The 24266-nt window shown below is 37.9% G+C and overlaps 1 protein-coding gene across 2 annotated transcripts in view; it reads left to right on the plus strand.

Moving 5' to 3' along the window:
- CHM (CHM Rab escort protein) overlaps positions 1-24266 on the plus strand; it is a 59196-nt gene that overhangs the window by 29703 nt on the left and 5227 nt on the right. The window contains exons 9-15 of one of the 2 annotated variants that reach the window (XM_019006552.2): positions 6266-6343; positions 11167-11271; positions 12020-12083; positions 12679-12775; positions 15007-15099; positions 17525-17691; positions 21893-22061. In XM_019006552.2, coding sequence (XP_018862097.1) covers positions 6266-6343; positions 11167-11271; positions 12020-12083; positions 12679-12775; positions 15007-15099; positions 17525-17691; positions 21893-22061 — 773 coding nt within the window. Of the gene's footprint in view, positions 1-6265; positions 6344-11166; positions 11272-12019; positions 12084-12678; positions 12776-15006; positions 15100-17524; positions 17692-21892; positions 23932-24266 lie in introns of those variants that run through there. The other variant, XM_015626688.1, reaches the window with a different exon arrangement.

Consider the following 24266-nt stretch of genomic DNA (forward strand, 5'->3'; position numbering starts at 1 on the left):
TTTTTCAGCTAAATCTCTACATGAGTATCATGTCTTTGCATGTTAGCAAGATGTGTGTGAATTGTAGGATTTAGCATATTAATGAGAAATTCAAACCATGTTAATTCCTGGTGACAATCAGGTGTGACAGATATGAGTCTCAGCACATGTGAAACAATCACAGGTGATTAAAAAATCATAGTGAGATATGAGTTTAGTCCTCCATTTCAAAATACCTAGTTTTTATATTTATCTATCTCTTTTTACTTAAAATTATTCCATTTCTTTGAACAGAAAATGTAATTGGAATTACTGCCAACTTGTCACTATTCCTTGGGTTGCACTAAAATACTGAATAGTACCAGGAGCTGCAGTGCCTCTTAATTGTTTTCACTTGCATTTCAGGAAAATAACAGAACTTCAAATGTAGCTTGGCCTTTAAAGACAATCTTGATAAATTTCTTCTCACTTTGTTGGCAGATGAATGCAAAATGGGTAAAAAAGTGTTAGCAGGATTGTTTGTAGGATCAGTTGTTTGTTTTCCCTCTAAGGAGAAACTCTTTCTTGGGATAAACATGAGGGAAGTGAGATAATCCATCATTCTGAGACCTGTTCACTAGTGATGGATGGATAGATTGGTAAAGTAACTCAATAATCTTCATTTTTTTCAGGTTATTCACAGATCAGTGAGCCTTGTCGTTAATACAGCTATGGAATGCTTTTGTGTCCTTGCCCACAATATTTCTCAGAATTTGACAGGAAAAGACTTTTAATTTGGAAATAACCTTTGTTGTGAAATGCATTAAGTGGATGAAATTTGGAGAATACCTTCCTATTTTAGATTTTATCTTCTCAGTGAGTGTGTGTGAATTCTTTGTTTAAAAAATTACTTGCAAACATGAGAGCTGTTCTGCTCCTTGCTATTTCTGACTAGAAATTGTGTTCTGCAGGAGTTTATACCTTGTGAAGGCCTTCAGCCATTAGAATCTATCACATGGGATGCTCTGAATCATGTGGATGTTGTCAAAGTGTATTGATTGCCCATCCCTAACTAGGCACAGAAAAGTTTTCAGTCAGGAAATTGTATTGAGGGGTCAGACCTACATTGTCTTACTCTCATTCTTAATCATCTTGGTTCATTTTAAAAACATATTTGGAGCCTAAAAGCACAAAATACAAATGCTATCGTGAGATGCTTTTTCAGGGTTTAATAATTAGGATAATAATGATAATAGGAGGGAGATGTATCTTAATATATTATTTGGTATTACCTCTTACCAGTCCCTTAGCAAACAAATTCCTCTCTGGTTGTGTGGGGATGTGCAGATTGCGCCTTACAAAGTCTTCCTGAGAATTGTGACTCAGACATGGATATTTGCAGCACTATCAGAAGACCTGTGATTGTTTATTACTGGGGCAAATCTGGGATGAGGAGGCAAATTGCATTCAGCAGAGTCCTTTTTCATTAAACCAGAAGGCAGAGAAAGGTAGCTTCCTAAACATGACAGAATTAGTAAAATAGCCCTTGAATTTCATTGAGGGTTAAGAGAACTGGATTTTTTGTGTCTTTTCTGGAGGCAGAGAACACATAAATGGGTTTTATAGATGAAACTAATGTTTAGTGACTGGTTCTAGTGCCTGGATTTTGTGTCTTGCCCTACAGTCCTGCACTCCACAGCTTCTCTGGGAGGGCAGAGTTGTTGTGTAATTGCAGCTGAATGACCTTGGGTGAGGAGCAGCTGCTTCTCCAGCAAGGTCCATGGGGTTTAGAGCCAGCTCCCATCCTTCCACCTCCCTGAGACAGGAGCCTTGGGAGTGCCTCTGCACTTCCCTGCCCTCACAGCAGCACAGAAACAACTGGACTCTTCTATTTCCTTTTTCTTTTTTTTCCTCTCCAGCTCTGTGGCGATTTCTTAGAATTGTCACAGTGCTTTAAATGTAATTTCTAGGCCACTTAAACACATTGCCTGATGATTTCTCACCTAACTTTAATATAAATCATCTGTTTCTTGAGTTTAGAATCCCAGAGAATTATTCTTAGCCTTGATTCACTAAGAAATATTGCAATATCCTTGAAAAAAAATAGGTTGATAATGTGGTTAACTTTAAGAAATAGCACTTTTATATTGTGACAAGAGTCATTAGTAACATGGCACTTTCATCAGCAATAAGCTGCTGGTACTGCAGTTGTATAAATTACTAACAGTTTAAAAGAGATTAAACATGGGCTTATTTTTGTCAACAGAATTTCCTCAGGTTTAGAAACATCCTAAGAAATCTACACTGGCACAAAGCAAGGCTGAGGTATAGGAACATAGAAATATATGATGAATTAAGAATTTTATTGCATCATCTTCTAACATTTGAATTTGTGAAATGGAATTGGATCTTGGATCTGTAAAAGGCAGCAGTGACTTCCCAAATCCCAAAACTGGTACATCACATAATAGGAGCTCAAATGTTAAAACTCCTGAAATGGTTGCACTTCAGTGCAGTGTGGTCATTCAGAATCCATGAACAATAAATACCAATCCTTGCCAGACTCTGATGAAACAGACTTTAATTACCCCTATTTTGTAATTATGGAGAGAAGTGCACAGAGGGTCTATTTAGGGTCAGTGATAAGTAGCTTTGTGCTCTAAACAAAGCCAAGGACACCAGTTTTCATCTTGTTTGTTTTACTGGCAGATACTGTATTCACTACTAGAATGTTTCACAGGATGTGAATGTATATTTCAATATATGCAGGCTAAATTCTATATAATTTTCTATAATTCTGTATATGCAGTCTAAATTCCATACAATCAAAAGGGGCACTTGGTTAATTTTAAATTTGGTTCTAAAATTCCTAGAAAAGCTGTGAAATATGAAACTTCCTAAGACATGACGTGTGACTGAGCTACTTTTTTTTTTCCTAACTGCTCTCTCATCCCTGGTGGCTTTTCCTGGAGTTGTCACCTTTGCTGCCTGCTGAGTCTCTCCCCATGAGAAATTTGCTGGGGCTGAAATGGGCCCAAGTCTTTGTTCTCCCCCTGCCACCCCCAGCTCTGCCATCCAGCTCCAGCTCCTGCAGCATTTCCCAGTCACAGCCTGGTTTTCCAGAAGGAAGGGGAGATCTGGGGAAAGAAATCATCTTACTGTGGGCTACAGGCTCAAAATGCTCTCTGTGAGTGAGGTCAGTGCTGGTGGTAACTGCAGGAACTTTGTGACTGGTTTAAAATTGTCATGTTGCTAATTGGATTTAGACCATAGGCTGATTCTCTAATCTTACAGGACCTTTTTAAATTTCACAGGAATAATGAACACAGCCTGCAGAAAAAAGTCAAAATATTTGACTCTTCATCTGCTTCCTTAAGCATTTATGTCACGTATTTTTCTTCCCATAGCTCTCCAAATGCCAGGAAAGCTCAGGATGACAGTGATTATTTTCTTCATTAGTTTTTTGGTGCTTTTTTGGGGAGGGGAAGGGGGAATGACGACATTTGGTGTTAGCCAGGTGGATGCACACAGTGAGTTTTGAGTTTGGTGTGGGAGCCCTGAGTTGGGAAGATTAACTAACCATCAATTTTTGTAGCTGCAGCAATTTGATTTGATTTGATTTGATTTGTCTGGACTCGACTTGTTAATGTTTTTAGAACATAGCAACATTGGAGGAAAGCCTGATGTTCTAGGGGCCTTTCAGGAAACAGAATTTAACATAAGAATCAGGTCACAGCTTGCTCTGTGTGTAAAAATAAATTGAAAGAGGACAATTCATTATTTCAGCACTTGCCATGTTTTCCTTTGATCTTTCTCCAAAGCTTGCAGTCCTGTACATGGAGTATTCAGCTTTAAGGAGAGAATAAAGTAGTTTTTACTATAGAAAAAATGCACAGTTAAAAAATAGTCAATTTTTAAAGTAATCATGACATGCATTTTAGAAAGCAGAAGACAAATTATGTGCTAGAAATAAAAATCTAGATTTTGGCGTAAAATTATTTGATACAATTTAAGAATTCTTTTAGAGTGAACTAAGGCTAAGTCTGTAATTTGAGTGTGTTTGTGGTATCTCAGCACTGGAAATCGAGATGTCAAATGAAGAGACATTCTATTTTTGTTCAATTAATATCACAGAGCATTACATCAAAGCAGTAAACTCCTCTTGTATCAACAGATGCAGCAACCCTGAAGCCTATTTTCTCTCTTGTTACATTAGTGTTTAATTAAAGAAAACAACTAGTTGGAGGCAGTTACTTTCTGTGAAATGTAATGAAGATTTATTTTGTAAGTGACCTTCACTGTATTAGCTGAATCAGTAATCAGTAAAATTAATAGAATAATCAAATTATATACAAACTCATAAATCACTGTGAATATGCTGTCAAAAAATGCAGCTTTTAATATGTCCTATTGTTTCACAGCTGTATTAAAAATTGCAACTACTGATTTCTGCCTCGATGGGGACTGAAATGGCATTTAAAGGCTGTGTATGATGGAGGGCTACCAGGCCAAAAACTTTCACAACTGTTAATTTAGCTGTAATATGATTTGATGTCACCGGGGCAAAGTTGAAGCTGAGTACAGTGTTGTTGCTATCTTTCAGCAAAACTTGAATTATTGGTGGAGGCAGTCGCCAGTTAATTAGAGTAATATCAGTTTAAATGTCTGTCATTTAGGGTTAATGGTATCAAAGAGTTGCCTTGTACTTCAAGTGCAGTCAAATCATCTTGAATAGCCCATTGTATGAAAGTAATGCCAGCACAATGATTTTACTTTGTCATAAATTATTGGGGTGCCATTTAGTTTAATATTTCAGTTTCTGTGTTTAAATAATTTTGGCAAGTTCTTCCTAACTGTGTCATTTTTCATGCTAGGCTATTTTAATAGGTGTTTTGGCTATTTGTGATTGTTTAGCAACACAATCAAAATTCCTTTCCATTTTCATTTAAAAAGAGAAGTTTTCTGCTGGCCTATGAAAACAGGTCGTGCCCTCCTCCCCTGGATAGCAGGTTACTCTTGGAAAGAAGTAATTCACATTTTTGTGCAGCCAAGCAGCAAAGTTCTTTCAGAGAACACAAGAAAAATAAAGTGCATATATCAAAACCCCCTGGCTGTGGTTGAAGTCAAAGGAAGACTGTAATTAATGTTTTTAACTAAGGAATCCAGTTCTAGTAAAGTCAATAGCATTATTCATATATGCAAAGATATGAAATGCATGTAAGATATGAAAATCTTATATGCAAGATATGAAATATAACCAATTCAGAAACTCCTTTGAGTTGGTTTGAAAGATTCTGATAGCTCAGCATTAGAGATAACAAACCCAAAGCTCTACGTTCTCTAAGAACTCTTCAGTGCATGTTTAACCTTTGTGTCATCAGCAATCTCCAAACAGCCAAGGCTGGGATTCTTGGGATGTATGTCTGGTTTTCCATGAGGAGCAGGGATGTTTTTAGGGAACTGGGTATTCCAGCGTGTCCCATGGTACTTGGTGGTGCTGACAGCTCCTTGGGCTGCTGCCCTGGGGTGCAGAGAGGGGCTTGGTGACACTGTGGGACTGGCTGGGCTGCATCAGCCCTGCAGTCAGAAGGGATTGGGGGACTGGCTGTCTTTGAACTGGCTCATCTGACATTAGAATGTCAAAATAATGCCATTTTTGGAAGTCGGGGTTGCAAACTGAAAGTTTTCAAGTTCGTCATCTGTGAAGAGATATCAAAATACTTTCATTTCAAAATCACAGAATCAGAGACTGGCTTGGGTTTGAAGGGACCTTAAAGCTTGTCAAGTGCCACCTTGCCATGGCCAGGGAGACTTTCCACCATCCCAGGTTGTTCCAGGCCCTGTCCAACCTGGCCTTGGACACTTCCAGGGTTGGGGCAGCCACAGCTTCTCTGGGCACCCTGTGCCAGGGCCTGCCCATCCTCACAGGGAGGGATATCTTCCCTATATCCATATAAACCTCCCCTCCTTCATTTTAAGGTTGTTCCCCTTGTCTTATCCCTCTGTCCCTTGTCCCCAGTCCCTCCCACATCTCCTGGATCCCCTTTGGGCCCTGAAAGGGGCTCTGAGGTATCTCTGGAGCCTTTTCTTCTCCAGGTGGGCACCTCCAGCTCTCCCAGCCTGGCTCCATCCCTGTGATAACTCGGTGTCCTCCTCTGGACTCCAACAGTTCCACACCTTGCTTCTTTTGGGGGGCCCATCCTGTCAGTAAATGAGTGTTAGCAGCACCTCAGTGCTGTGCCTTGCTGCCCACTGACACTGTTTGCAGTTGGCAGTGCTGCAGTAACCTGTGTTTCCTGTGTTGCAGGCTGTGTGCTGTGTTTGGGGGGATCTACTGCCTTCGTCACGCCGTGCGCTGCCTGGTGCTGGACAGAGCCTCGGGACGGTAAGGCTGCACCTTCTGTTTATTCACAAAACACAGGTGAAAAATGTCTTAAGTCAATTTAAAAAAAAAAATTATTCTTCCGAGATTCTCCTTGGTATTAATAACACATCAACCTTGATTAAAAGTAATTTGTGTATAGGTCCTCCAGAACAAGGAAAGTGGGTCCAGAATATAGAAACTAAATTAATTTCCCTCTGATATTACTACAGCTCCTGATCACCCAAGCTTGGAAGACAAATCATTTCAGCTGCCGGGGGGCTGGTGATGAGTGATGTTAGTTTTCCTTGTGGCCTTACCTACTCTAATTGATTTTCATCAGATGACAACAAAGCCCTCTGTTATTGCATTTTTAAAAATGGAGCTCACCTAAAGACTCATCAGATTAATCTTTGCTGATAATGCATGTCACTCCAAGAGAAAAGACTTTAATGAGTTTTTAGGTAGATTGTTGTCATAAACTATGCTGCCCTCTTATTCCAGAATAAATTCTTTTACAACAATATCAGGCCTGTAGGCAGGTTTAAAGTTGAGTTAAGAAAAATCAACCCAGAGTTTTTTCCATTGTGGCATTTTTCACACCTCTGTAAATTGTTATATTTCTGTTATATACATTTTATCAAATATTAGTCTAACTGCAGACTTTGGCTGTCTTAAAGAAAAGACTCTCTTTGAGCTTAGTTTCTATAACTGAAAAGTTCAATATGCTTTGTAGAAAATTTAGGAAGTTAATTTAGAAATGATGTAGTACCAATTTATTAGGAGAATGAGTAGTTAAATGAGGGGGTAATGTGTTTACTTCCCAGTTGCTCTGCAATTCCTTGAGCACAGTCCTTGTAGCTGCATTTGTCATGACATGGTCAAGCAGTAGCTGTTTTCCCTGAAATTGGATAAAGTCCAGATTTTACCTTTCTGCCAGTTCCTGAAGATTCTGCAGTTCACTGCACAGTTGTAGACTTTGAGATGTAAATTTGTTTCATCAGGTGTGTTGTTCCAAATGCATGAATCATATGTAAATTAAACTGTGCCCCTTTCAGAAACTGTCATTTATTTTAGCACTGATATTTGCACTGTTACTGTAGGAAGCTTTATATTCCAGTAAGTTTTAAATACTTAAATTGCCCTTGCAGAGGGACAAAGCTTACAGTTGGTAGCACCTTCCAAATCCCACTCTGTTCAGTTCTTAACTGGTCAGTACTGGTTGCAAGTCAGAAACTGGTACTGGCTGCCCCAGTTTCCAGCTTCTGTTGCACATCCTGAAGACTTTTGAAATCAATGTTTTCTTTATAAGGTTTTATGTGTTCCAGGAGTGCTGGAGTGCTGCTTTCTCATTAACCTGCCTTTATGTTTTGAATATAAGCTCCACAGGGTTCAACATGGGTGTCAAGTGTCTTTTTTTAGGCTGCTTTTGGGGTTCACTTGTGCCATTTTAGAATGACCAATTTTTTTGAGGAGCAGAATTATTGAAATACTTCTGAAGATTTTACAAGACTTTGATTATTCCAAAAACAAAGAGCTTTTAATAATGCCATTATCTGATAGTAAATATGAAGAGGCACAACACATCCAAGATACCCATTTCCTTTATCTTCTGTTTTGTTCTTGCTGTTATCTCCTTCCTCACTGTGTATTCCCTCCCTGCACCAGCTTGTATTTCCTCTTGACTTTGGGCTTCGGTGTTTTGCCTAATAAAAATCAGCTATCAAGTTGTTAATGAGGCTATTTATGAGTTACTGAGCTTTTGAGTCAACAGACCATTAATAGTAATTGGTAAGAGGCAAATTCATATCTGGTTGTTAGTGCAGCTGGCTGTGTGCTGGCAGAGGCAGCTTCCCCAGGTTACAAATGGCTCACTCAGCACTGCAGAAATGCCTTGTGCAGTGGTCATTACCAGTTTATAGCTCCTTGCACAGCTCTCCAGGCTTCATCCATGTCTGAAGGCAGTGATTTTTTCTCTATTTTTAATATTCCTGATTTAATACACATAAGGAAAATATATACTTCTATCTGTAGCCTTGGCTTTCTTCTAGAACATTTAGAGTTTAATTAAAAGTGTCTAAATATCATCAAAGTTTATTCCAACTTTTTTCTAGATGTGGCTAACGTTGCTTTTTCACATTTTCCTACCCATGCCTGTATATACAGCAAACAGTAGATTTCATACCCAGCTCTACAATTATTTTTATCCTTTTTTTATAGTCCTTTTTATAGTTTATGGAAATAAGATTCAGGCAAGACAGAGTGAAATAATAGAAATTCTAGACATCCCTATTTTAAGGTTTTAGTAATACACTTAAAAATACCTGTTTTTTTGTGTTGTACCAGATCTGCTGTTTAAATAAGTTTGCAGAACATCCTGAGTTCTTGGTAGAACTGTGATGCTCTGTTAAAAAATAAAAACCACATCATATTTCTGAGGGTGAGGAAAAAAGCACATTGAATGCATGAATGGTAATTTTGATATTTTTCTCTGTTTATTGTATGTCACTTTTCTAGGTACGTGTAAAATTTCATCATAATGGTGGGCATTTTATACTGATCACACTTCACATATGTTTCCAATTACATAATTCTGTCTCAAAATGGAAGAGATGTGATAAATGGACATTTATACATCTGTGATAAAAAGACAGAGCAAACAGCCAGTAATTTACATATCTGCTGAAATACTGCAGACTGGCTTTGTCAGTGCTGCTGAGTCCATTTCAAGGATGTCGCCCTTAGTCCATTAGTTTGGATAATGAGCCCTATAAAGTACATTTATAACTCGTGGCACTGCAAGGAGATGGATTCTAATTTTCATCCTTTTATCCAGACACATTGAAAGAAGGTCAATGGAGGGTTCGCTGTGATTCATTGTCGCAACACAGATCAGATGACAGAGACCTGATAATGTCAGTGCAGGAGTGTTGCCTGCATGTGGAAGCACTACTTGAAAGAAATTTTCTCAGCATCACCCTTTGAAGTAAAGTGGGACTGAAATTAAAAGCTCTCTCTCTCTCTCAGTTTAAAATCTTATCACACATATGACCTGCTGCTATTCCTGAACAAAGGAAAGGAAACAACACTTAGCAGGAAAGTAAAATATGTCGTTGCTTTCACTGGCTTTGAGTGATGCAACATGACATTTAATCAACCTTTCCCCTTCCATGATGTTTGGGGGGTGGTGGGGAAATTGTTTCATAAACAATAAGAAAGGTTATAATTAGAAATGAGCTGCAGCAGCTCGACTTCCTTGTTTATTCGAAGTATTCAAATGAGAGCTCGAGGATGAAATCACTGGGGTTAAGAGTTAGGAAAATCTTGTTAAAAGTTGCAAGTGAAACACACATTGGATAGGATTGGAAACTGAAGAATGTTAGATGTTAAACAGTGCTTGTACTCTTGTCAAGGTACCTGTTGAATTTGAAAATAGGAATATATGTAAGGGCCAGATGCCTAGGAGGTGAGTGTTACAAAAACATGTTTAATAGTTATAAACCTCTTATATTTACAGATGAGGACAGGTGTGTGCACCCTTTTTCAATTCTCATCTCAGGTTATAGGAACAGCTGATTTACCAGAGCTGGTGGGAGCTGATTGCTATTACCTATTAAGATTTGGGTTTTTAGATCATTATAACCACAGAAGCTGACAAATAGCTTTAAGTTACAGAACTGTTGTTCATTCCTAAGGCATAACTTGCCTGTCAGATATTCCACAGATAAAGTTGCACTATGATAAAACACAGGTAAATCTGTACATGATCTCTGGCTCAGGCATTGTGTTCCTGTGGATGTTTCCCTGTGTGTGCACACTTGTGTAAGTGTGTGTGAGAAAGTTTATTGGTGTAAGTCTTGTCTGTTAAATTGTTGAAACACTGCTGAAGTCATTTAGAATAATTTAATTCTAAGAAAAAAGTTCAGTAAAACTAATTTGCTTTATTTACTTATGCAGTCAATGTTCTGATAGTGTAGAAGAGAGCGCAGATCATGGATATAGAATCAGCTGTAGAGGTTGCTTTAGTTAGTATCTGTGTGCAGCCTCCCTTTTCTTTGTGTCATATATATGATATAGCTTCATATGTCATATATAAGTCTGAAGTTTGTTCTTTCATAGAGAATTTTCCCCCTTAAAATCTGAAATTTGTATTCTCATTTAAGCTCACTGAATGGGTTCATTTCTGTGGTTTGCATTTCTGTCCCACTTCTATTTCTGTCCTTGTGCTATGGAGAACATTTGTGTCATTCTTAAAACTCCAGGACTTAGTTAATCCCTTTGTGTGTGACTTGGAGATAAAGGGTATATTTAGTCACAAACAGAGCAACTCACTCTTGGGACAGTCTGATGCACTCATTTGTCAGGGAGCTTTCCCAAATATCCTAAGTTAATTTGCTGTTTAATTTGTCAAATATTATTGTCAAAATAAACTTTTTTTTGGTAAAGGTGTCTTTCTGAGAAAGAAGCCCTACTGCAATAAGTTAGTATCTACAAAAATAATTCACAGTTTTATTTTTTTAATGTATTCTGAGGTAAGAAATGTAGAACTAAATGCCAGTGTTGTAAGCTTATATTTTCTGTAAAAAGTGACCAAATTATTAAACCTGGGATATTATTATCTGTATTGGCATTGCATGTGGAAAACTGTATATACCAGGTAGAATGTGTCAGTCTAGGATTTGGTGATTAGTTGAATTGGTTTAGGGGTTCACATGTTCAAGAAATACATAGCTAAATTAATTGGAAGATATAAATGTTGTCCTGTATAATTCAATTTTAACAACTTATGCTTTTGTTACCTTATATGAAGATTTTTTACTGTGGTTTGTTGGCTTCTTTTTCAACAGGTGCAAAGCTATTGTGGATCATTTTGGACAAAGAATAAGTGCCAACTATTTTATTGTGGAAGACAGTTACCTCTCAGAGAGCACATGCACAAATGTGTGTTACAGGTATGTGGTAAAATAAAAAACATTTCTTTAAATAATGGTGTGTAAAATACCCTGCAAGTTAAACTCAGGAGCCTCTTGCCTACTCCTTTATTTTTGCAGTACAGTTCAGTTCTATGCAAAGCTTTTCTCTGTTAGGAATTTCATATTTGCTAAAATGTGTTTGGAAGGTGAAGGTGCCAATTGCTGTTCTTGCTTTAAATTTGTCCCTCTTTAGATGAGTACAAAGCTTCATTGATTTCTGTGGTTTGATTGTTGTTGCCAGGAGTTCTGGGCATGCCCTGCCTCTGGCTCAGAGCAGGGCAGCTGAGGGATCAGCAGAGCTGTGGTGCTGGGGGAGAGCAGGAATAACCCTGGGCACTGCAGGTGCTGAGAGAGCTCCACCCTGCTGCCTTTCCCCTTCATCCCAAGGCTCCAGTGCCTCTGGAACATCACAAGGCCTTAATGTGCTGCTGCTAATCTTGATCAAATAAGCAAAAGAACTTTTAAAAAAACAGAAGGAGTCTGTTTGATACAACTTCACTGATTCACTCATCACCTGTTTTGGTTATTGAAAATTCTGCATTGGTATTCCAGGTGTGTTTCTACTTCAGCAACGGGCAAAATATCCCACTAAGAGTCATAGAAATAAAGGTTATATAGTGAAATATATTACTATGATTCTAAACTGCTATTTACAGTTTTCTTTTCGTTTTGCATAATTAAATTTATTATGTAATTATTTTTACATCATTCTTTTATTTAATTGTAGGCAGATCTCCAGGGCAGTGCTCATTACAGATCAGTCTGTATTGAATACAGACTCAGAGCAGCAGGTACACACCAACTCTGTATCACTTGTCTCATGTTAATATTTAGTTGTTGGCAGGAATTAAGTCATTAATTCAGTTTAGTTTGTGCTTGAATCAAGATCTTTAGTCAGCTCTCTGTACTGGTAATTGTCTAATTTGTTTTAATGTCTATAAAACTATTACAAATTTTAGCTTAGTTTAGTTCAATGACTGGGATTTTCCTGTTTGGCTCACTCTATAATTAATAGAGTTTCTAAGCTGCTGTCTTTAATTTTAATTTTGCTTGCTTTTTAATAAACTGTTACCTTTACTATTCCATTAATTATTTATCTTGTCTAAACTTCGTTCAAAGTTCCTTTGTTTTTTCTAAACATTCCTTTTTGCTGTTTGAAGTTCTCATTGTGCACTTTAAGATTCATCTTTGGATCTGCTTTATCAGTCTTTACATTCCTTAATTTTAGAGGATATTAATCAGTGTTGTGTTTGTTCTGTCTTAGTAAACTAGAAAACCAAATTGTGTAACTGCAGTTCCTCATCACCTAGAGCGAGGATGGTGGTGGCTGCCACATCATTTCTGCAGGCCACTGCTTTCCCTCAAGCTCTGCTTTCTGCTCCCCAGGTTTCCATTCTGACAGTGCCTCCCCTGGAAGAGGGCAGGGCAGCAGTTCGTGTCATCGAGTTGTGCTCCTCCACCATGACGTGCATGAAGGACACCTGTAAGTAAAGGAGATTTTCCCCTTTGGCTCTGGCAGCTCTGGAGCAGAACTGAAAATCTCTGTGTGTTGTTCCTCTGCTGCACAGAACACAAAGAGTGGTGGCTTCCTGCCATCATGGAGCTTCATGGGCTCATTTTCACTCACACAGATATAAATCCTCCTTCAGAAGATAAAAATAATAATCCACAAAAATCTTCCTGGAAATTTGTCATTTGGTTTTTTTGAAAATGGGCTCCCTTAGCTGAGCTATTGAACAGTAATACCTGAAATACACTGTATTTGGGAGCTTTTTATCTTCTGACAGGATTCTGTTGTTGGTATTTTATGTGAACTTGAAATAATTGAGCAATAAAATGTTCATTTTGGATATTTATTAGAATAGAAGTAGAGGTTACCTTACCTACTGCTTTTTAACAAGAAATAAGTAACTGTAATAATAACCAATTTATTTTGCTGTTAAATAGGCTTGAACTAAGTTTTTTGCATTTGAAAGAAGATTAAAGTAAATGACTGGCATTCAAAATTACCTTTCCTACTAAATAACAGTAAAAAATAAGCTTGTAATAGTGCTATAAAGCATATTGTTAATATTTATCATTTAAAGAGCTGATTTCTCAAGGGTTCACAAAGTATATACAGCAGGAAGTGAAACTAATGAAGGATTGATGTTCCATAGATCTAAAGTATTAATATCAGGAGGAATTTTATGGTGCTGAAATACAAAGTTTTCTGTTATTTACTTTTATCTATAAATTCCTTTCATTTCAGAAGAGAAGGTACTGCCTTCCTTAATGAAATTTGTCTTCATATATTGAAATAAGAAAGTTCTATATTAGGCATAGCTGAGTTCCAGTTATAGGACATATTTCATAATTTTTTAAAAAACTTCTACATCATTATCTGTAAATGGGTTTTAACCTGACTGATTTCTCCTTGGAACAATTATTTAAGATAAGTATACAAATACATCTACTCTTTGATCACACTGCACAAATGACAGGCACATCATCTGTATTGCCACTTGAGTGGAACCAAACTCCTTCACTTGCCCTAAAAATGGAGACTGTAATGATGAAATCAGGAACTGAACTCATCGTTCTTCCTGCTGGGAGAATTACTTGAAGACAAATGTTGGCAACCACTGTAACTAATGCAGTTATACCTGAGTAAATCAAGTATAATCAAAATATATACTGATGACTGTGACTCATAACCATAACCTTAAAGATAATAAAAAAAGATTTTATAGAAAGTAAATGATGTGAACTTTAGTGATTTATAGCTGAGTTTTTGAGGAAAGAATAGATTATATTACAGTGTTTGGGATTGGAAGCATCTAGTTACGGTTAGCATCTAGTTAATATTTTAGTACATATTCCTTCAGACAGAAGGTTTGGTCTAGGATGAATAAAAAAATTAATGTTTGAATGGAATCTGTATGTGAGCAACCTGAAAGCAGAGGAGCATGAAGGGTTAAATTTCTGTTCCTGATGGAAGCAGGGTCAAGATCTGTGTGATGTACTGGAAAATAATGATAACAAATACAGCCAGGCTTCGGAGAGAAGAGACAAAAAATGCCATCTAGATTTAAAATAACACCAGAGCTGTGCACTGCTTTTAAATAGATCAGAAATTCACAATAATGAAAAAAAAAATAATCAGTTTAAACTTTGTACAGTGTTAAAATCCTTCATGATTCTCTGATGGACACTTCTGTGGTGAGAAGTTTCCAGGAGCAAATGAATCCAGTAAGGTGGTTTTATGAAAAGCTTTAAAGTGAGGCTTTTGAATGCTGGAAAATCAGGTGGGGTAAAGCAGCTGGCTCTGTGTCTGAGCAGAGGCCAATGGGACACAAAAGGGTCGGGAGCTGCATCAAGTGATTGTCCAAGGAGGCAGCAGCTGCAGAGTCTGCAAAACAGAATAAATAAAAGAGTTCAGCAATGGTTCCTCCCATCTAAGAAGTGGATGAATAAAATGTTGTACAAAGGATTGTGGAGTCATAGTGTACATCACAGAAATAACTTAGAGAATTCTAAGGTGTTCGCAGAGAATTTCTCTGTGTGCTGTACATACACTGTATGTCCATAGTACAGCAGTTCCCTGGCTTAAAGGAAGTGATTTTAAGAAGAACTGTGATTTCTAAAAGCCTGCTGTGCCGTATAAAAATTGCAGATGTTGTTTATCTATCTGTGTGTTGGTGATTTGAATTAGTTTGTGTTCTCTTTTCCCAGATTTAGTCCATCTAACCTGTCCATCAACTAAAACTGCAAGGGAAGATTTAGAGCCTGTTGTACAGAAGTTATTCAATCTCAATACAGCAAAAGGTAAAAATAAATAAATGAGGTATTATGATACTATCTTGCATAAATAATATTTTAAAAAGTAGCTGTTGCTGACTTCAGCTGTGGTTGAACTTCAGTATCCAAGTAAGTGTCTGAGACCTTTTTATTTTTCACACTTTCTTTTTCCCATGAAACATATTTGCTGTTCAGCACATCCTTGAAAGGTGCGGTAGTGAAATGAAATATTTGTGAAATTGTGGAAACTGTTTGGGTTGTCTTATTCTCAGGCTGTTGCTCACACTCTTGTCTTCAAGTGTTTCCTTGCTCGCTGTTTGAAATTAAGTTCTCTGGATTCTGCTGTATGCAGTGGAAGTATCAAGTTGTTCTGTATTTTTGTCACAAAGATAGATTTCCAATAATTAGCTACTTAGCCCTAAATTCAAGGAAACCTTGGCTACTTTTTTGAACTTTGGTCTTGAGATGGGTTTCTTCTGGGGTTCCACGCCCCAGAGGAAAGTAGCTGCTGATGGAGCAGCTGCTGCCTAGAAGGAAATTGTTCCTGAAATACTTGGGCTAATTCCACACAATTTTTTGAAATTTAATCCTTAGATCTTGAATATAACCATGTTTGTGGTAGATGCTCACAGAGTAGATGATGTGCCTGTGGGAGATGCTGCTGTGTTCTCACCCTGGCAGAAGCAGTTGAAATACACTGTGCCCATGCTGCAAGGCAGTCAATCCCACTTGTGAGAGAAAGCAATGCTCAGCTCCCAGTGGCTGGGGGTTTGTTGGTGTAAATGCGAGGTACTAAGATGTGGGAGTACTTTATAACATTCATAACTGGTTTGCTTGTAAGAGAAAACAACTTGGGTTTGTAAATAGAAAACTTCATTAGACTGGAGAGTTGCAAACATTTCTCATTTAAAGCCTGCTAATTTTCACCTCTTCATATTTAACTTCTATCTTCAAATTTCAAGACAGTGCCATGTGCTTCAAAGACCTGGTGAAGAGAAGATCAGTTTAGTGTCTTCTAATCATTTGGGGAGGGGTAGCATTAATCTTAATGTTTAAAGTGATCCAGTTTCGAAATGATAGATTGTTTAGAAGCTGACTGAAATTCTTCTGTAGGAACTCTGTGATCATAGGGGTCCTCAGGTGCACTGAGGCACTGAAAAGCCAGTTTTCCCTGACACATAGGCCTTTTTATCATCAGGATGAGGTAGTGGTCGTATTTTAATTAAAATGTCAGAACAAATACTGTTGGAGTTATTGAAAATGAATCACCAGATAAAGTGAGCACTGGGCCATGGCAGGTCAAAGAGGCAAAGTCACCTGGAGAAGAGGACTCCATTCATTTTCCTGCCTAAATGAGGAAGAAGTAACTTTTATGAGCAATGTGAACTTTTAAATATATTAAAGAGCATCTTGCCCTGTATTAAGGCTCAGACTTTCACAGGCTGATGAATTTAATTTATATTTCAAACTGTTCAGTATGGGTAGAACCTATTTTTTTTTAACTATTTGACAGTTATAAAAAGATACTGAAGGAATAGCATAGATTTATCTCTTTTTTTGTAATTCAACTACTTTAAAATACTGTTTTGAATGCCATAGTTACCAAGAAGTTTCTTCCTTGGAAAGAAGTAAATCTCACAAGGTCTTTTACAAGCTTCATTTACTTTAGAGGAGGTAAAATACAAGAAAGGGGACAGCAAATATTCCAAACAAATAGTATCTGTTAAGCTCAGAATCTGTGTTGTGTATTCCTCCATCACATTGTGCACTGTGAAGAAGTGACCTTCATCTTCCCAGAGCTTTTTCTGCCTGTGTGCAGAGGGATGGTAGGAATGTGCAAAGTACAACAGGGAGGGACATATTACGAGCAAGGAAGTTGAGTTTGTGATCATTTTGTGCTGATGATGATTATTGCAGCACAGTACAACCCTCAGGAAGTGTAGATAAATACAAATTAGTCATTTATTTTCATTTAGCAGCACTACCAGAATTAGAGATTCCACGTACAGAGATAAAGTATGGAACGAGGGGAAAAAATGACACATCAGAAATATCTGTGCACAGGGAATGCAATGCCTTTGAGCTGGCAGAGTTCAGGGAGGACTTGCTCAGTCTGCCATGTGCTCTAGGAGTTTATCCCCAGTGAAGGAGATAATGTGAGAGGTATTAAATTTAAACCAGGCTTCTTGGTAAGGTCCTTGTAGTGATAACTGCTGCTGGTGTGGTGTAGAGTGTGCCCAGAGAGTAGAGTTTGCATAGCTGTGCTTGGAGAGGAAAGGGAAAGAATTATGAAGGAGAATCTCAGAAAGTTCAATAATAGGCTTTTTAAAAAACAAAAATATTTTATTACAGTAATTCCATGGTCAAATTTTGATTTCCAGTGTGCTAGATTGCATTTCTACCTTATCACACAACACCACTGCTTACTGCAAACACTCCTTTTCCTTTTCAGAGACTGAAAATGAAGAACTGGAGAAACCCAGGGTCCTCTGGGCAGTCTACTTCAACATGAGGGATTCTTCAGGAGTTGAGAAGAGTTCCTATGCTGGGTTGCCCTCCAATGTTTATGTCTGCTCTGGGCCAGACTCTGCTTTAGGAAACGACTGTGCTGTCAAACAGGTTGGGCAGAGCAGATTTTGGTTGCAGAACTTTAATTTTAAAGAAATAAATCCAATACAGTCTGGGTTATTCTGCTATACAAAAATATAGATGATAACTCTGCAAAAGTACATAACTAGGTGGATGGAGAGATCAGGAAATAGTCACAGTCTTTGACCTGGAAGGTAAAGGAGGAGGTACAGTGCAAATGAAAGCCAGAAAATCTGTCTACAATTCAAGTTGGAAGGATCACCAAAGAAGTTTAATACTTACAGGACATAGTCCAAAACCAGAAACTTACTGGGGAAAAATCCAACACAATTGCTAATATGGTAGATCAGGCCTCCTGCCTCAGTTTTCCTTCTCTTTGCCTTGGTATCACTGTAAAACAGAATTTTCCTTTCAGAGGTCCCCTGGATAAGGAAGGTACAAATTCTTGGGCAGATCTAATCCAGCAGCCCCTGTGGTGTCAGGGCACTTTCAGAGACAGGAGAACACTTCACAGCTGTGGAGGATTAAGTGTCACTAGGCATTTTTAAAGCTGTGTTTTTAATGGCCATGTTCTGACAATGTGCATGCCATCTTCTAGCCAGTTGCAGCATTTTTTATTACTAAGTCATAAACCTTTTAAAAATAAGATTTTGAAGTGAAAAGGCTGACATAGCCTGAACTGCAGGGTCAGAACAGTGTCATTAAGGGCTAGTAGTATCCTTCCTTTTGCTTTCCAAGGCAATAATTTGCCTCCCAGAGGAATAAAGAACTGTAAAGACAAAAAAAAAAATAATGCGAGACAATTATTATGGTAGCAGTTTTAAATTGTAAATGAGTTCCATTCTAAATTTGATTTTTTCCAAACTTGTTTAAAACGGGTATGTTAAAAACTAACTAAATACACTTAAAACCCACCTATTTCTGATTCTAACATTTCTAGCATTCAGGTTTGTCTTCCCTTCAGAGCTTTTCTTCTTACAATGAACAATGATGGGATAAATCAGGCCCTTTTTAAATATTCTTGGTGCTGTAGTTCACCCTTTGTGTTTAAACTGTTGGCTGTTTAAAGAGATCTAGGAGGAACCATCAGGAGCTTAAATCACTGCCTTTTAGACAAAAATAGGCTGCATTTTTTGAATCTGATACAAATTTTGAAACAAATGGTCACAAGTGGGAAATACTTCAGTGTAAACACGTTTGTAATTCAAAGTGGTGTGTGAGAGCAAAGTGAAGAATATGCTGAAGATGAGGCAGGAGTCACACCATGCAGAGGCCTTGTAGACAAGTGGAGGAGGGAAACAGCTGTATCTTGGTTTGTCTTCCACTCCCAAAACACTCTCACCCTCCTAGGAATGGGATGGGAATCTCCAAACAGGAGATATTTGCAAACTCATGGAGCAGAAGAGCTTGAAAAAACCTGGTGTGTGTGTTAGTCTTGAAGATAGCTTGGAAAATTATATCTGATTTCTCTAATAATTTTGGGATTAGTGTTTTAGTGGTGCTGTGATTTATTTCTTCATTACCCATCAGTATTTCTGAATTCTGATTGTCATGCTGTGTGATTGAACTGCTGATACATTATTAGGAAGGCAGGACCACAGCTCTTACAGACAACTCTCCATCTACACCTCATACACAAATTACTGCTCTCTTGTTCTGTTGTAATTCTGTGCTCAGTTTCTGGTGTGGTACTGAATTAATGCTGGTGGTTGCATTTATTTGCCCTGAGGAGAGGCTAAATGAAATGAAGATGCCACTGATGATCCTTTCAAAGTCTCTATGTGTGGATCCAGTAAAGCATCTGGCTTCCAGTTCTCTGTGTTTTCACTGCTGCAACCTGACATGAATTATTATGAGCTAAAGTAATATATCCCCTGACATATTTCAGACTTCTGAGGCATCTTCATGGTCATGAGAAGATGTACTAAAACTGTCAGGCCAATATTTGTCCTTTAACCTGTTTATTTTCTATATCTGGAAGGATTTCAGAGTTAATTAAGTGTTGTTAGTTTGGTTGTGGTCCCTGTAAAAGTTGCTGTGAAAGTCCACACAGTTTATTCACAAATTGGAATGCAGTAAAACAGGTGCAGAACCTAATTTTATTCAACTCCAACTTACTGGAGTTGCTGTGCCTGTGTCTTAATGCTGGATTCTACTGGACACACATTTCTCAGCTGATATTATTAAATATTAAAGGCACTATTGTCTACTTTAATTACTTACATTAAATATCAAAGTGTTACAGTGAAAGAGTTGTTCAATTATTATTGTTTATTCTGTATTGCTTCAGCTGGGTAAGGTTAACTTAAAAACTTGGGAGACCTGGAAGTGCTTTATTCCATTAAATTGTTCAGTGTAATTAGTGTTATGATGTCCTACATAACATTCTTCCCATGTCATTCCCAGGACAATTTCTTCCTACATTCAGCCTCGTAACTGTTTGACCATTTTTGGGGTGGTTATTTGCTGACTGCTGGGACTGAATAATTGTTGAGAGCAACATAGGAAATGCTTGTCTGCTCTAATTTGTCATATATTTAGTTCAAAAGACAACATCTTCAGTATTCTATTAAATACAATAGTAGTTGAAATGTATTTTTGGAGTAGCAAGGACAAGTGCAAACTTGAAATGAAAAGCTTTTCTCTTGCCTTCAAAAAGTTAAACCCAAGCTTTTTAGAGCTACAGAGAGTAGACAGTTGAAGGTAGGTGGTTGAAGCAGTTGGTAATGGAGTCCTGCATCCACGTGCTGCTGGTGGAAGCCCAGTGCTGGTGGGCAGTGGAATTCATCCCAGAGAGCTCTTGGGGACAAGCTCAGGGATGGATTCATCTGCAAACAGTTCCCTCTTGTCCAGGATTCCTCCTGGTGTAATGGGCTTTTCCAGGTGGCACAAAGTGAGCCCTGTCAGCTTGGTAGGGCAGGGCCTGGAGCAGGAGGAATATCAGGACTAAAGGCTTTCCTGCCTTTAATCCTGATATTCTCTCGTCACAGGCTGCTGCTGGGGATGGGTCACTCAGCAGACAAGTGAAAGGGGAATATTCCTTTGCCTCCTTAGAAACACAGCCCAGCCCCATGATCTGCTTCAGGTGTCTGGGCTTGCCTTGGAAGCTTAAGGACTTGGAAAAGAAAACCTTGATGGAAATGTGGAGGGCATGTGGATTCAGTAAATAAATTCCCAGTGTCTCAGGCTTTTTTTATTTTGAATTTATTTATAAGATAACTTTATAGATGGGTTATTTGTACAAGTACATGTAAAAGATTTTAACACTAGTTAATAGAGTTTCTTGTGGGGTTTTAAAGGATTTTTTGCCTCCTTTGTTTGTATAAAATGTCTTGTTCTCTGGAATCCTAAGGTTGTATTCCTTTGGTTCTTTTTTCTCCCAGATTTGGTAGTTGTATTGTCCATGTTTTAATAACAAACACACTGATGTTCCAAAAACATGCTTCTTTTTAGTATATTCCATTTCAATGGCAAAAAAACTTGTTGTGTGTATTTAATTTCTAAACCTTGATGGCATGAAGAGCAAGTGCAATTGTAAATTAACTCCTTGATCTAGACCTGTCTTTCTTACCTAAAACACACTTCAATTCACACATACAGGTCTGTGCATCTAATACCTTGGAATTATAGATAGGATTTTTAATAAACCAAAAATGTATTTGGATGTATTTTCAATGGTAATATTCCATTGGATAAGAGTAGCTCTCTGCTGGGCTATGTTTAAGTTGTTCAAAAAAGGAAAAATAGAATTTTTTTTGCAGTTTTTTAATTTAAGAAGGAAACCCATATAGCCATTATATGGATTGTACATACGTGTACAGTTCCCTGGGTTTCCTTCTTCCATGAAATGGATCCCTCTCTGGAAAGAGCCAAGACCTTTCCCATGCTTTGCCTTGGACTGCAGCTAGGGATGGTTTTATAGTGCAAAAGGATCAGTTGGTTTCCAAAAAAATCCTCTTTCTTGTTCTCAATACAATACAGAATGACCAGCATTTTTTATGAAGCCCCATGCTGTGACTTCCTAGTAGAACAATGTAAAAAGATAAATTGCTTTTTCTCTTTCGAGGTCTGCAAGAAGGAATGGATTTCCCATGTGTTTACAATACTGTCAAAGTACTAAATCACTATTGATCTGAAAGAATGGAGGTTAATCTTAAATATCTGTAAAATATTGCCTCGGGGTGTTACATTTCAAGGTAAAGTTTATGTTATTCTTCTTTTTCCTGAATAGGCTGAGACTATTTTCCGAGAAATGTTTCCAACAGAGGAATTTTGCCCCCCACCACCGAATCCAGAAGATATTATTTATGATGAAGATGAGATTGAGCCAGAAGAGGCTGGATTGAATAATTCACCAGAGACAAAGCCTGACTCCCCAGCTGAGGAGAACAGTAGTGGAGGTGGTGCTGCTGTTATAAAGGAAGAATGAATGAATGAATGAATGAATGAATGAATGAATGAATGAATGAATGAACAATGTTCTCAGAGGAGGAGGTTGACCCAAACTAAGACATAAGGTAGGAAAGGCAAGAAGAAGAGGTTTAAAACCCCCAGAGATGTGTTATTTGCCATTGCCTTACTTTCCATAGCTTGGATCATCTTTTTTAAGTATTTTCATTGGTAACTGAGGCACTTCTAAGCAGTCATAGGTCCACCAGATCCAGTGGGGTTTGTAGCTAGACAAAAAAATACAGAATGAAGCATCTGAATTGGAAGTGCTACAATAGGATTCATGACTTACTGAGATAACTTGGTTTTGTTTTACATCTTGGAAAGAATCCTTCATCTTTCAAAGAGGCAACAAGTCAAAACTAAGCAAAAGAAAAAAGTGCAAGTTTGTTTACCAGTTAGAAGATGATTTCTACTAAAATTCCTTGGATCTCTGCTAATTAAACAGCTGAAGGTGAGGCTCACCATCTGTCCCTCACAGTGGTCTTATGAATGGAATTTAAAGGCAATAATATTGACAGTTCTGGAGTGGCTTTATTATATGGTTTTGAAACTGATGCCACAATAAAGGAAATACAACCCAAAAGATGTTTCTCACATGGAGCTATTTTACATTCAGTTTTTTCAGTAAGACCTAACAGATAACACACTTCCACTAGTGACTTCATTTACTGGAGTCAGGAAAACGGCAGAATTTAAACTTAATGCCAGATTTCCCAGCAAAATTGAAAGTCATAAATGGAGCATTCCTGTTACTAGTCTCCCTGGATTTGTTGCACTGTTTGGGCCTTTAGTAAGCCAGTAGTTACTTTTTCAAGTTTGGGGTCTGAGAAGTTTAAATGACCATCAACTGAGGGGGTTTGTGGTGGAGAGAGGGTTCAACTAATAGTTCCAAAGGTTTGTATTAATAGTATTAAAATTAGTGTGATAGCTGTAAACTATGCATTTTGTTATGATAAATCATGAAGCATTTATACAATAAAATTTATTGAACTATTTATAGACCTAGTTTGTATGGAAAAAACTACAAAATGAGAAAGCTGTTGTAAATGACCATGTTAAACTTGCACTTCTTCTGAACCATGCTTGAAATCAGATATGAGAAGTATTTATCATGTACTTAAAGATTTACTTTAAATTGCACACCCAGTAGATCAGTAGTATCTCTAGAGTTGATAAGTTGGGGTTTAAACTTCTTCATGAAGGTAGAGCCAGTTCCAGCAGTGCTTAAATACTGTAATGAAATAAAAAATGCCGTTGAGTTGTGAACATTGAGCTCTGCCTGGCCGTGCCACAGCCAGGCTTCTGTACAGTCCCGTGGTGCTGTGCCTGCCCTGAGCCTGGCTCCAGGCCAGAAAGGGGAATTTATTTATTTTTTTACAGCATAACTGATACTGTTCTCTTTGTCCTGCATCATGTCCACTGTCCAGCTTGCATTTCAGAGTTAGTGTTTGCACCCTTTGTTGGATAGGTACCAATAAGTGTGTGTCTGTGTGTGCATAATCCCAAAGTCCTCAGAAAAACACACAGCTGGAACGTTTCCAGTGTTCAACAGCTGTAACCTCTGGATGCTTGTGATTGAGCAGTTATTTATATATATATATATTAATAAGCAGGCTGCCTCTTCATTTAGCTTTAATTTCTCTGTGTATTGGGAAGCATGAGTGTGGTGATTGTATTTAACATCTACAGATCTGTAAAGAGCTAAGTGGAGGGACCTATCCCTGTTTGTCTCCCCAAAACAGGGATCACAGTTGAATCTCTCATCTGTGTTTACAAGGAAATCATTCGATGAAAATTAAAGGTTTGCTTGCAAGTGCATTGTCCTGTGTTTTCTTTCAAAGAAATACAGTTCATTTTTAGCTGGGATTTCCTGAGAATTCTCTTGGCTGCTTTCAGCATGAGGACACCTGTAATTGCCAGTATGGGCACCTGTGTTACCAAGTTTGTATCAATTCATGTCTGAGTGCTCTGTGTCCATGTGAAGCCAGGTTTGGGAACAGTGCAGGTTTGATTTGAGAGCTGGTGGAATGATGTACACGTTGGAGGCTATGACTTTACACTACATTGATTGCTTAAAAACTGTTTTCATGTCTCTTTCATAGGGTGAATGGAAACATTAAATGTTTTTCCTATGGTACTTGAGTACCCAATAG

The sequence above is a fragment of the Parus major genome, chromosome 4A (assembly GCF_001522545.3).
Source record: "Parus major isolate Abel chromosome 4A, Parus_major1.1, whole genome shotgun sequence".
Taxonomy (NCBI): Eukaryota; Metazoa; Chordata; class Aves; order Passeriformes; family Paridae; genus Parus; species Parus major.